This window comes from Watersipora subatra, chromosome 2 (assembly GCF_963576615.1).
Source record: "Watersipora subatra chromosome 2, tzWatSuba1.1, whole genome shotgun sequence".
In the NCBI taxonomy this organism is placed as follows: Eukaryota; Metazoa; Bryozoa; class Gymnolaemata; order Cheilostomatida; family Watersiporidae; genus Watersipora; species Watersipora subatra.
The window spans coordinates 17,742,150-17,757,653 of NC_088709.1; the positions used below are offsets into that span (position 1 = coordinate 17,742,150).

The 15,504-nt window shown below is 34.9% G+C and overlaps 1 protein-coding gene across 1 annotated transcript; it reads left to right on the forward strand.

Annotated features, from left to right (window-relative positions):
• The first annotated feature begins 356 nt into the window (after positions 1 to 356).
• On the forward strand, positions 357 to 15,222 carry LOC137387354 (ectonucleotide pyrophosphatase/phosphodiesterase family member 5-like). The gene is made up of 6 exons (XM_068073752.1): positions 357 to 509; positions 1,261 to 1,425; positions 1,664 to 1,826; positions 9,591 to 9,849; positions 11,486 to 11,635; positions 14,872 to 15,222. The coding sequence occupies exons 1-6, from the start codon at positions 482 to 484 to the stop codon at positions 15,190 to 15,192; spliced, it is 1,086 nt and encodes a 361-aa protein (XP_067929853.1). The 5' UTR covers positions 357 to 481; the 3' UTR covers positions 15,193 to 15,222.
• The last annotated feature ends 282 nt before the right edge of the window (positions 15,223 to 15,504 follow it).

Consider the following 15,504-nt stretch of genomic DNA (forward strand, 5'->3'; position numbering starts at 1 on the left):
TAAACAGATAGGCCTATCTCTTTTAATTTTATGGGATAATGAATAGTTGTGGTTTAATATATTGCATGTGAGGCGGTGGAAATCAATATTACAGGTAATTTAATGAGAGAGTTAAATACCCTAAGGCCTAAACCATCACCCATCTAATGTTTTCAACATTTTACAGAGGTATCATATCTGGCAGTTGTCTTCTTTTTAAGTTTATTTGGCTTATGACTGATTCATGCAAGCGAAAACTACAACCCCACACTTTGATGAGTAAACACGTGAACACTTGGAACCACTATAATCAGCTTCTGTAGCCAAAGGTTCTAGAACTGACAACTATAAGCAGGTGCTATGTTCTTTGCAGACAGTGTTGATATCCTTGGATGGTTTTCGATGGGACTATGTTAGCAAAACCTCAACTCCAAACTTTGATAAATTCATAAGGGAAGGCGTTCATGTGAAGCAGGTGACAAATGCATTTGCTACTCTAACAATGCCAAACCACTGGACACTGGTGACAGGTAATATCTATATTATATATACATTTTAACATACATTAGTTAATTATGAGAAACTAAAAAAGACGTTATTAAACTATATTCACCTTATAAGTTTAAGAGAATCTTTCATCAATCCTTAGTAAATTTTATCAGAAAGTATCGGTATTTCTTTATCACTTGCGATTGTTTTTGATGTTTAAGGTGATCTGACTGCCAGGATGTTTCAAGATTAACATCTACAAAACATGATCCCAGTTAAAACACTCATATCAAGCGAAAGCGTGATTATGACATCTCTAGTTGCAAAAAGAGATGCGTAACACTGCAACTTGAGCGCAATAGCCAATATCAACTGTAATAGCGACAGCAACTAGTGATGTCATTTTGCTTGTGTTTTTCTTTTGAGCGTTTTAACTGCAATCAAGTTTTATTGATTTTAATCTTAAAACATCCTGGCAGTTACATGACCTCAAACATAAAAAACAATCGCAAATAATAGAAAAACACTGACTCTTCCTGTTTGTTCCTGAACTCGTGCAACTTTATTTTTAACATCAGCTTTTCACATCAGTACAAGATTGTGAGTACAGATTATGAGGTGTACAACAGAGTATCGCTAGCTATTCCATTATAAACATTTTCATGGTACAGTCATTTTTATTTTGACTTGAGCAGTCTCAAATTGCCAATGTTCCGAATTGCATAGTAACTAAACTTGCGCACAGCCCCAAATGCGAGTCATGGAAACAGTGAATATGATACACTGTTGCAGGTATGTATGAAGAAGACCATGGCATCATAGCAAACAAGTTTTGGGATCCTGTATGGAACAAAACTTATCAATTCAGCACAGAAAGTGAATGGTTCAACAACACTGAGCCTGTTTGGATCACAGCAGAGAAAGAAGGAAAGAAGACAGGGGCATATATGTGGGCTGGTGAGTGTTGAGAGAGTTTTAACCTTTCAAGGTCATTTATAAAAAAGCTTTATTAAGAATTTATAGGATTCTCTTGCAGCTCGTTTATCAATATATTCTATGAAATATGTACTTACAAGAACGTCTATATATTGCTACTTTTACAAGCGAACAAATGCACTTTTGAAAGCCATCTTACAAGCTTTAATTTGTTTTTTTTTATTATTTTCTATTGTTTTTATTATTTTTCTAATCACAGGAAATGAAGCGACGTACGATGGACAAACAGCCTCTATCGTTATCCCCTTTGCGTACAACGCAGAGTTTGAAGACAGCATGGAAGTTGTTGTTCAGTGGATGGCAGAAGAGGAAGTTGACTTTGCATGTCTTTATACTGACCAACCAGACAGCGATGGCCATAAGTGAGTCCATGAAAGTCTGTTTACTTTGCATTTATTTATTTTATTTTTTATTATTTTTATTATTTTATGGAAGTATTTTTATAACTTTCTTCATATATGATTCATATATTACTAGTACCCTGGCAGTCTCGAGTCATGAGATATTGTCAGATGTGCAAATAAAGTGCAGCAAATAATTATATGCACAATAGTTGTAAAAATCCTGCCAGGCGGTTGATCGATACAGGTGATAGAGCATTGGTCTACACGCCGAAAGTCACGAGTTTGGATTGCATTAAAAGCAATGTTAACCAAACATTAAACATTTTTATTTAACATATACAACATTTACCATTCTAACTTTTAAACTTCATAACATGAGAAGTGTTTTTTGTTCAGTTCAAACGAATTAACAGAAAAAATAGAACAGTTGTAAAAGTTTTCAAACTTTTTCAAACAACTGTAACTTTTAAACATATCATGAGCGAAGTCTTTTGTTGAAATAAATTAAGAGAAAAACTAAAACTTTACAGGTGCTTAAATGTAAATGTGAAATCATTAGCGAGTAATGGATAAATATAATATATTTTGCTACGATTACATGGATTGCTAAGGTTATTTGGAATCCAATTATATGATTTTAATTCATTCCAACAATGACATGATAAAGCGAAAATATCATATAGTGGTATAAAAACCGATACTAATTATTTAATGCAAACACCTTCTGGTAAAAATCATCAAAATTATCCTCATTAAATATAGTATTAATACAATATGTTAACCTTAGTAACTATGGTTACCTACAATAAATTTAGTGTATTTTGTGGTTATGATTTGCAAGAAAATGTAACATTACAACGTACTGCGTGCAGTACGTACCATAGGGAGTTCTTAGCTTTGAGACCTTATTCTATTAACCTTATTTTTATAAATTTAATTTACTAAACACACACTTGAAGGAAGTTTTAGTATGTATTTTACTAAACTTCAAACCTTTAACTAAAGTTTTATCACTTATCTGTTTGCGAATTCATTTATACCATAACAATTAACACTGAACTGAGCTATTGAGCAAAGAATTTTTATTTTAGGCGTTGTAAGGAGTATTTTAACAGATAGCATATTAAAATTTTTGTTATTTCGTCGTAATCAGTACACCAATCACCAAATTTTAATTTCAAAAAAATTATTGTTGTTATCAAAAACAAATCTGCCCTAGTATAGCGAGGACTAAAAAGCATTGTGTTTTATACAGTTCGGCAAAAAATATTTTATAACAGTGCAACGTAACCCGCAGGCGCAGTGCATCAATTAATACGTCATTTAGTGTGTGCAATATGGTACGTACATACAAAATGTATATATGGTAGATCAATGGAATTATAACAACTGAGTGGTCTTGTGGTTAGATGGTAAATTTAAAAACTTGCAACAAATCCAGCATGAAGCAAGATTTTCATTTCAAGATTTTAATAACTATAGCTGGACAGACAGAATCACAGACGTTCAAACTTTGAGATTTATATAGATTAGAAAAACTTTGCTTGATATAAGAGAAATACTAGCGGTGAAAAAATTACTCTCTGCCTTTCTAATAAAAATTACACTACTTTAAGTTGAGAGACTCCTTGGAAATTTTTAGTTTCATTAAGATTTGTCTTCCCTTGCTATTAGTACCCGGTTCTCAGGATAGCTCAGATAGTTAGTAACAACTACTCATATAGCTGTGCTGTAGCAGCCAGATCGTAAATTGAACAAAATTTTTGTAGGTTTTATCAGAGAGTATTGGTATTTTTCTATCATTTGCTATTGTTTTTGATGTTTGAGGTGATCTGACTTCCAGGATGTTTCAGGATTAAAATCAACAAAACTTGATCGCGGTTAAAACACTCAGGCAACCTTGACACAACCTTAACCCAGGCCTGTAACAGTCCTGCTACTGCCTTGCAACAGTACTGTCACAGTCTTATGACAGGTTCGTCATCGGAAATCAACGGTGTCTGCTGAAAAGTGTCATCAAAATCTCTGACAAATCTTTTAGCACAACTAGTCTCTGTGAGCTCAGTTTATAGCTGCCGTCTGTAATTACAGATTATGTTTGTATGTCAAACTATCAACTGAAGTACTGCATAAAATTTGAAATTTGCTGATAACCACCCGTACACAGATGAAACAATTGTAAGGTTTTTCTGCAAACAGAAGGCTCTACAGTATTTTTACCGCCTGACAGGGGTAAATGCTTCTCTGAGCCCAGCAATTCACATACAAATATTAAATTTGCTTGTGAAGTTAAACCGTCAATTATTATCTATGAGCTTGTCTCTAAATCTAACTGAGCTCAACTGTAAAACTTAACTTAGCTTGTAGATAAACTTTATAAGTATAAATTACTCATTCAAGCTTATAAATTGTTTCACTCTAGTAGCTCTGTATCACTATTGCATTACCATACTCGCCATCAATTACTACCACTTCCTGTTCCCAAACATCTAGCATCTGCTGGTCAAAGATCCTATAATTTCGCTACAATTTGCTATGCAAAGGTTTCTATAACTTGCGCTGTGGAATAAGCTGCCGACTGTTTTAAGACAAATAAAATCCCTAGGAAAACTTAAGGTGGAGCTGAGGCTCTATCTTCACTCTGTCGGGTGATCGTTGTTATCTTGCTTTGTGCTGCTGACTCGGGCTCACGTACTGCTGACTTTGCCATTTCGCATCATCATCTCTTCGGGTTATCTCTTTTTTACACACCTGACTATATGTTTTCTGCTCTTTATTATTATAACTTAAATCTGTGTATATTTTTGGTTTGCTTGATGAAATACACACACACATTACATTACATCACACACACCCACGCACTCGCGTGCTCGCACGCGCACGTGCACACACACAGGTCTGAACTTAACTGGGAAAATATTTGGGCAACCAGATGGAACCTTCACTATGATCACAGCTGTGTCTTTCCGTATGCCCGAGACCACTGTTGGATGTTGGAAAAAGAGACAGCATTGTACAGGATTTGCACTCACAACATACAGTCTTGTAGACTAGCTCTAACACCTGCACCAATTGAACACCTCTCATTGTAGGATAATTGTACACTTACTTATTACACCTGACAGTCTCTCACGGCGCACTGGATTGCCAGAGTACTATTTAATGATAATAAAAATCATCGTTTTTTTAAATAGGTTTCTACAAAAATCAATGTACAGCTTTTGAAACTTATTTCAAACTGTTAGCAAATGGTTGCATTTAGTAAACTGGCTCTCTCAAGTACACTACAAGCACATTTAGTAAACTGACACTTTAAAAGTATACTACTAGCACATTTAGTAAACTGACACTTTCAAGTACACTACTAGCACATTTAGTAAACTGACACTCTCAAGTACACTACTAGCACATTTAGTAAACTGATACTTTCAAGTACACTACTAGCACATTTAGTAAACTGACACTCTCAAGTACACTACTAGCACATTTAGTAAACTGACACTCTCAAGTACACTACTAGCACATTTAGTAAACTGACACTCTCAAGTACACTACTAGCACATTTAGTAAACTGACATTCTCAAGTACACTACTAGCACATTTAGTAAACTGGCTCTCTCAAGTGCACTACTAGCACATTTAGTAAACTGGCACTCTCAAGTACACTGCTAGCACATTTAGTAAACTAGCACTCTCAAGTACACTACTAGCACATTTAGTAAACTGGCTCTTCAAGTAAACTACTAACACATTTAGTACACTGACACTCTCAAGTACACTACTAGCACATTTAGTAAACTGGCTCTCTCAAGTACACTATTAGCACATTTAGTAAACTGGCACTCTCAAGTACACTACTAGCACATTTAGTAAGCTGGCACTCTCAAGTACACTACTAGCACATTTAGTAAGCTGGCACTCTCAAGTATACTACTAGCACATGTTGATGTCAATCTCCAGTTGTTGAGGTTCCTATGTCTCTAGACACCGACATGTCTAGCCAAGATCACTGGGCCATTGTTTGGGCAACAAGCTAAACAGACAGCATACTTGATATTCGAGTGGTTGCTCACAAACACAGTCAGACCTTGACCCCAATCCCTGACCTTGCCTTAACCCTGCCATTACTTCTTAATTTTGAAAGTATACAGAGTTTTTCTCTGCTGATGCTGCCCTCATATGCTGAACAAAATCACAACTTGGTTTGAGTTACTATGTATATTTGAACAAATACTTGTTAAAATTTCACTAAGTATATCAGAACATCTGTATGTAGTAGTAATCATAAAACTGGTTTCCACTGTACAGTGGACGCTCCTACAACATAAATAATCTGTTCCAGGAATGTATACATTATAGGCAATTTACGTTGCAGGAACAATAAAATACATGTAAATTGCCTAATCTGTTTCAAGATCTTTTCATATTCACCCCTTTGGCCATGCAAAAAGGAAAAACATTCCTGAACTCTTTTAATTTGTAGGCTGTACCATAACTGCAGAATTATTGGTTTGCATTAACAACTTTTCTCCTTTTTATGATCAATCTCACTGGTTTTATAGACTGTGATTCCAGTAAATTTACAACAAGTTGATGGGGGCTGCACATTTTTCGATGTTCATTTACAACGATTTGCTTATTTTTCTAAATGGCAAAGTCTATTCTGCAATGTAAAGTTAATAACAAATATTTTGTACGTCTACAATAAGGCAAATCAACAAAATATTTTTACTATGAAAAGCAGTTCTACCTTTCTGTTGTCTATCAATATCCAGGGGTCAAAGTTGGGATAAAAAGATTTTCGACAATACTCCAACTCGTGACATTAAGACTGGTAAACCGGCGCTGTAACAACTGCACCAACTGATCGCCTTTGTATTTATGAACAATTGCGCAGCTATCCTATTCGCCTTTTTGTCGACACATTTAACGATCTATTACGAATGTACTAGAATGGCGCAAAAGTTATTTAATAGATATAAAGCTAAATGGGCTGCATTTTTTCCTTCGTAAGTACTGTGAAATAAACTAACATTCAAATCGATTTTAAAAACTTGCTCGACTTGACACTTTAAGTTATATGAAACATTTTACATAGCAGGAAGCAAAAACTTCACATAAATTTTTTTAAGTTATCTGGATTTTACACTTTAGAAGTATACGTTATAGGAGCGTCTACTGTATTTGGGAAAGTTATTCATAAATGCATATATACATTCCTTAAAAGCTCTGGAATGTCTGGTAAACCAATAAATTCTTTTCACTAAACAAAAATATATCTAGCAATGATTTAATAAGACAATAATACGAATTAAAGATGAAAAAGCTTCTATTTAACAATTTTAGAGTAAGATACTGCTATAAGTTCATGACATGAGTGGAGTTATCACACCAATAAATAGAGTATTGTTCAAGTTTTGCTTGATTTTGTTCAGCTCTAGTTCTAGCCCTCTGTCCTAAAAAACTTAGCCTATTATAGCAGTATTAGACATCTTGATGCTGTCTAAAATATTAGACTTATTTTGCATGACAAGCACATTCGATTATTGTGTATTTTCACATGTTACAAGTTTCACACAGCATAAATTTAGCATATCTTGATGAGTTATCTTCTCGATACCTGAGAATGTACTTAGATTTCCACTTTGATACTAGAATATGATACGTTTTACTGATATGCAGTACAGTGGATACTCCTATAACGAAAACCTCCTTTTGCATAGATTCCGCTTAGTGCAAAGAATTTATGTAAAGTTTTTGCTTCGTATTACGTAAAAAATTCCACATAACATACGGCATCAAGTCGGAGGAAGTTCTCAAATATGATATGAATAGCAACAGTTCCCATAACTAGCCTTGAAAATATCATTTTTTCTTTTGTTGCACTTGGGAGAAAAAACATCTTGTAGGTATATCTTCATTATATATACTAGTACTCTGAGAGTTCAGTGTGCTGTAAGTGAGCATCATGTGTGGAGATAAAGTGCAGAGAATAACTATGTGCACAATTATTCAGAAATACCTGAAGAGAGTCAACTTGTGCAGGTGCTAGTGTCTTTGTACCAAGCTGAATGTCCTGAGTTGGAGTCTCATAAAAAGCAGTATTTTATCCTAGCCTCTAACCCTGGCACAATATATGTAAACAAATTATTCAGAAATACCTGAAAGCATTTTTATTGGTGCAGATGTTAGGGTGTCTGTCTGCTGAACTCAATGTCTCCAGTTGAATTCATGTTAAAAGCAATATTAAATTGTAAATGAAGTTCATATTCATTCATTTATTCATTCAATCTTTTATCCTAACCTCAGAGCCTGGCTTTGGACAAATGGGCCAATAAACAAGCACCACTCTTACTATAGTAAATATATAATTTTGTTTTGCTTTGTTTTAGACATATACAATTTCTTTTATTTTTTCTCTAAAAAAGTGACCAAATCCATTCAAATTTACATTAAAGGTGTTAGCTTTTCTTAAAGGTTGACTTGCAACAAAATTCACATTACAGTTATTTGGTATCAAAAGGTTCACCATGTCTTACTCTGCTGTATTGTAGGAGCAAAATTAGTGAAAATGTGATTACAAGCTTTTAAAAGCTCAAAAACGAACAATTAATCGCCGCCATCCCGAAAACGCCGTAGTTTGGAATCTCTTTATGTCGATGACGTACTCAAGCAATTTGGTTATTGTTTTAACACGTGATGTTATCAGATGAACTGAAAAGCCAATAAAATGCTCAATATAAAACTTCTCGTAGCACTAGTTTATGACAAACACTTCAGGTTTTACCGTAAATCTCGTATAAAATATAGATGCTCGCTACTTTACAGTTTTGTTTTGGCTTGGTCTAATCATCTAGTCGTAATCTGATCATGTGACCCGTACTTGCTGCCAAACAGCGCGGAATAATTTCTGCAGCATTTTTTGACTATCCCAGGTGACCGACAGGCTTGTCATGTTTATCAAAGGAAGATATGCAATCCTTCGAGCTAAGGTTAAAAAATTAAATAAATTTTTACAGTAGGTTTTGAGATATCGTTGCTCAAAATGACAGCATTACAATGATGATGAAACAGATGCGTTTCATCATCATTGTAATAGATAGAAACAATAGATATGGTTTTAATGAATGCGAGAAGTATATTTGTGAAAATATTTCGACGAATGAGGTTGCATGAAAGTGTAAACATAAGCCATCTTGTTCAGCTATGTCCCATTTGAACCATTTTGGCAAGGGATTCTAATCTATGACTTTTTTGGGATGGCTGCGATTAACTGTTCGTTTTTGAGCTTTTAGCTTGTAATCACATTTCCACTAATTTTGTACCTACAACGCAGCAGAGTAAGACATAGTGAATCTTTCGATATCAAATAACTGTAATGTGAATTTTGTTGCAAGTCAACCTTTAATAGAAACGTAAAATTACCGTAATCATGAACCCAGTGAAAGGGTGAAAGGGATAAGAAAAAGAGAAAAGCTGTCATTATAAATCAATAATCTCACAACTAGTGTACAGCAATTAAATTAAAAAGTTATGTTTCATTTTTCCTATTTGAAGAATCGATTAAGCTATTTACATTTGTTTTAAAGTTAGTGCAATGTAAATTCTGAGAGCGTAAACAATCTCGGAACGAATTATTTACATTGTAGGAGGGTCTACTGTACAAGTTAGCTAGTTCTATTTGCATAAGTATTTAGTACAGGCTGTAACTTTGGCACATCAAATGATTTTGCTGTATCGTAAAAGTTTAGCATATCAATAGACCAGCCTCTCTACCTACAGATACGGCCCCAACTCGGAAGAAGTAAAAGAACGAATAAAGGCTATTGATAAAGTCTTAGGAAAGATGATGGATGAGTTTGATACACGAGGTCTGACTGATGAGGTCAACATTCTCATAGCCTCTGATCATGGTATGACTGATGTGAACAGCTCTAAAATGATCAACCTTGGAGCCTACATTGACTTTGACGCAGATATTGAGTGGTCTTATCTGAGCGCAATTGGCTTGATTATACCTAAACCTGGGAACCTAGATGAGGTAGGTCAGTGTTAGTTATACCTATAACTGGGAAACTCGATAAGGTAGGTCAGTGTTAGTTATATCTAAACTTGGGAATGTAGATGAAGTGGGTCAGTGCTAGGTATACCTAAACCTGGAAAACTAGATGAGGTAGGTCAGTGTTAGTTATACCTAAACCTGGAAAACTAGATGAGGTATGTCAGTGTTAGTTATATCTAAACTTGGGAATGTAGATGAAGTGGGTCAGTGCTAGGTATACCTAAACCTGGGAAACTAGATGAGGTATGTCAGTGATAGTTATACCTATACCTGGGAAACTCGATAAGGTAGGTCAGTGTTAGTTATATCTAAACTTGGGAATGTAGATGAAGTGGGTCAGTGCTAGGTATACCTAAACCTGGGAAACTAAATGAGGTAGGTCAGTGTTAGTTATACCTATACCTGGGAAACTCGATAAGGTAGGTCAGTGTTAGTTATATCTAAACTTGGGAATGTAGATGAAGTGGGTCAGTGCTAGGTATACCTAAACCTGGGAAACTAAATGAGGTAGGTCAGTGTTAGTTATACCTAAACCTGGAAAACTAGATGAGGTATGTCAGTGATAGTTATACCTAAACCAGGAAAACTAGATGAGGTATGTCAGAGCTAGTTTTCTCACACACATATTTTTCGTGCTTTAACCAGGCTAACAAAAAAATATTTGGTTTCAAAGCTTCATCTGGTTCCAGAAAAGGAGCCTTTTAAATACCCATCTGATTAGAAGCGCACAATGGCCCTCAATGAACCCTTCCATGGCTTGCTGCCGTGAAACTAATGTAGCAATTCGTTTTGATAATCTACATGGGCTATTTGGTATATCAGTGCATCATGCACAGGAAGACCTCGAATTTAGGCATAATGCAATACGCTCAGGTTTGAGGTAATTGCTAAGTGATTTGAAATTTTTGGGGTTTTACCGTAATTCTTTAAAAGTTACAAACAAATGGTTATTTTTAAAAGTTTTACAACTTCGCCTCGGTGTAGCTTTAGTAGCACGCAAATATAAATTGTGGCTATGCAATAGTGACACTATAAATATAATTATCTTCTTCAACAAATTTTATATCTGAAACAGAAGTTACCATAGCAGGTAATGATTGGGTAGAGCCAAAGATAATGATGAGGAATGATTGATCCAATTTAACGTTCAGACCTGGCGTAACAAAATACCTCAAATCTAGACAGAGACTTTATTACCCCTAGGTCTGAAAATTTGTGAAAAAATACACTGGGTATTTTAAGATAAATTCAAAAAGTATCAAATATAAGAACCAAAAATATAAATAGTTATTTTAATATTAAGTTCACATAGTCAAGTTAGACTGTCTCTGTCATCACCTGCACCTCCATTTATGTACCATCAGTTTCCTGTATCACCATGACTACGCCTCTGTTCAGCCTTCTCATGTAAAGTGAAGTGGAAACAACATTTTGTCATTACTTACTCTTTCATTTTTTTGCCTTTAGCTTTTCACATGGCTTTATATGGTGGATTTATGTATACACTATATTTAATTAACCACAGTATCTACTACGAAGAAAAAGCTGAAACAATTTAAACATATACAAGAAGGTTTGAGTGCGTGTTTAAAAAATTAACTCGCACACATTGCAGGTTTACACGACGCTCAAGGACGCAGAAACAACGGAGACACACATGAAGGTCTACAGAAAAGCTGACATACCTGATGACCTAAAATACAAGAATAACAGGAGAATAACAGACATAGTCCTAGTTGCAGAACCGGGATGGCTCTTTGCTAAGGTTAGTAATCGATGTTAGCATAACTTCAGAGTGTGTGCAAACAGAGTAATCTCAATAGCGTTGGTAGGAGTTGTCTGCTCTGGTTAACTATTACTGATAACTCTGTGGAATCTAAATATTATGACTAGGTGTGCTATGGTAAGCAATGAAACAGCACTTTTAGATGGCAAAGATTACACAAATAGAAACTAGAGACATAGTCTTTCTAAATCGTTAAAGTAATTTAATAGGTTCCCTTCACGTTTCAGTGGGTGGTCTCTTTTGTTGATAGGTCTTAAGACAAAATCTTTCCGATGCCATCGTGTAACCTCAAAAGTTTTAAACAGTAGCAAAAGATTATCACTTTAATTTATTTTACACCATGTTACAATTAGAATGAAGAGTTTGTAGCCTTAGCTATTATATTCCTTAGCTTAATACATAAAATTCAAAAACCATTAGACCATCAAAATATGACAACAATCTCACCAGTGAATGACTGCTTGCCAATTGTATACACCTTCAGTCTTGTTTGTATGAACATACAACTTGAATATTTTATGTTCAAATTGATTTCCCAACATTGAACATACAATGTTGTGAAATCAATTTGCAAAACGATTTGATAAGTGATGTGAAAATGATGGAGGGGTTAGCCTGTTGTAAATCATTCAGTACATTTATGAAATATATGACCTTGTTTAGTTGGCCTTCCCTTCCTCCTCTCGCAGAATTCCAAATGACTAACATTTGTTACAATACTTTCCTTACTGTTAAAATGCTTCATTCTTTTGCTTTTCATAATCCATGTTACTTGTTATACTGAGTTTATGGTTCTCAAAACTGTTGTATGTAGTTTACCTATAAATAAGTACTACTGAATGCCCGATGTTGCACAGGTAATAAAAACGTTTTTGTACAGAAAATTTTCTTTTAATCAACATGAACAACATTTGTCATTCTAATTTTTAAATGAAGGTGTTTGTTTACTTTTGTGTATTGTGTTATTTCTGTGTACTGTGTTTATTTCTGTGTAATTCACACTATACCGGCTGCAGTGACTACTACAGATTTATACTGATTGCAATAGTCTTGTTGGCTATTATTATGAGTTTAAGCATTTTTCTTCCCGTATGGGCATGCATTATTCTTGCCACATGGCTTCAGAGATTTTTTTTGTATGCCTTTACCGTAACACTAGCTGCAGTGTTTGTCATAAAGCCATAAAGGATTACCATGTGTTCTAAGTATGTGCCCAATTTATTCCATGATATAGCCAGTTGGATAGTGTAGTGTATTGGATGAATGGCTGTCTTTGGAATTAAAGGTTGTGAGTTCAAATCCAGCTCGTAGTGGATATTTCTTGCTTAGAACTTCATTGCTATAGCTGAACTGACAGGTGTACAGATGTACACACATACAGATGGACAAACATTGAGATTTATATATATATAGATGTTTGCTATGTCCAAGTCAAGTGATGGTTATTACATGAGAATGTAATCAATGATCATAGAATGCAAGCAGGGGTTAGATGTGCTTCAATAATAGTCTGTAATTTGCTGATCTTCATGGATTTAAGAGAAATATGTAGTTAACACTGGCTCTTATGAGACAACTTCAATTTGTATGATCAATCATTCTTTACTCAGGTAATACTTTAGTATTACTTTTAGTTGGCCTATAGGAGAGCTTACTACTAGTTGTTAGTAGTCGCTGGTTACTAACAACTAGTCAACTTGTGGTAACCAGTTTTTAGTTATCATTAGTTGTTATAGTAGTAACTAGCAGGGTTGTAATGCATTAGAACTTCACTGCCTCATTGTAGTGCAGTACACTGTAGTTTTACAGTGCATTACAACTTTCTAGTGTGCAGTAGACATTTAATGCTACTGCAGCTGCGCTCCTACTGCAAATTACCCCCTAAGATCTGCTGCGTATTTACTTTCAAGATGCATTACCTAAAACCCAGCACTTCAGGCTCGCTGCAAATGGGCATCCTTCAAAACCTCAAACTTCATGTGTACTGCAACTGCTCTTTAGACTGAAGTTGATGCTGGAAATAAACTGATACTGCGTCTGCAACATATTGTGCAAAATGTCAGATGTTATGTTTAGCAAGCTCATGAACTTGCGTTCTAACTCCACTATCATTATTCGGCCTATATCATTTCAGACTATTTATATAATTTTCATCTGAGCATCAGTGAGTACTTATCAATGCGCAGTTATGCTTTTTTGTAATGGTCACAACTCTGCTAATTAGTAGTTTGTAGGGTAACGGAGCATCTTAGGTCGGTACAACGCACGTACAACGCATTCGCAACGCACATACAAGACACTTGCAACGCACAAACATTGTGGATACAACTCCGACACATGTAAGTAACAACGCAAGCGCCACAACGAGACACTGTTAACACATTAATATTATTAATAATATTAATGGGTAATAATAATAATAGTAACAAAATTATATTATTATTCACTATTCTATTTATATAGTCCGTTAATAAAACAGGTCTAAAACATTACACAAAGTATTCTATTTATTTTATATTGACCATTGTATGTACATTGTGATGATAGTGTGCGCGCGTTGCATCCGCAATGTTTGTGCGTTGCAAGTGCCTTATATGTGCGTTGCGCATGCGTTGTACCGGCTTAAGATGCACCGTTACCGTTTGTAGTTATGAGTGGCCCAGGCAATTATATAAAAAAAATGACCAAGCTTATTAATGTTGACATTTTGGTAATTTGTCATCATTACATAACTGCCTGCTGTAAGGCATTACAAATATAGATTTAACCGCATAGTTTTCAGTTAGTATATCATTCTAAGTATGCATTTGAGAGAATGATTTTAGAATACCAATACACAATAAGAAAAGTTCATTTGATTTTACTAACTTGAAATTAAACTATGATATTCAATTCTAAATTCAAATTCCTGGCCAACAGTGTTTAGAAGAATGCTAAATCGGCTCATTTAGTCACAACATAGACATACAGATGTACACTTACTTACCCATACTTATAGATGGCTCTCATTTAGCCACAACATAAACATACAGATGTACACTTACTTACCCACACTTATAGATGACTCTCATTTACTCCAATTATACCAATTTTTAAAAAGTCCAGTAAATTATAATTTGTTTGCAAAGTTGTTTTGAGGTCTTTGAGAGATCTGAAAGAATCTTATTAATTACTTGTTCTGTCATGGTAACAACTTACATTATGTTTTCTTACAGAGTGCAACCTATAAAACCAGCCTGCTAGGAAATCATGGATTTGATAATAAAAATTCTGACATGAAGACAACCTTCTTAGCTCGAGGTCCTGACTTTAAGTGTGGCTACACACAAGATGCGATGAGGAGTGTTGACTTGTACCCGCTGCTTTGCGAACTCTTGCAGTTGGAGACATGCCATTCTAGTAGGGGATGGACAAATAATACTCAGAATCTTCTTTCTATTGAGCCATGTATCCCTGTTGCTGGGGGTACTGTCATCTCTTCAACTGTTGTTCCCATTTTCACTCTTATCTTTTTTCTTACCACAAAGCTAATTTAATCTTTCTAAAGGATGGTTACTCTCAATATTATAAAGATCAGATTTACTTTTGCAAAGAGCTTGCAATGATTGATTCTTTACTGATTAGTTGGCTGTGCTATGTATTTACTTTGTCTAATGAGGAGTCATCAACACTCGCATTTGTGACCCAGTTTCAGTAGAGCTCATAGACTGGTTTATTAGATTTTTGCTGTAATAAACTTGGCTTATGTTACATAGAGGCTAGCTATAATGAAGTTATGTTTGCGTTTACTTTTAAGAGTTGTCTACACTCACATTTGTGACTCACTTTCAGTAGAGCAAATACGCATG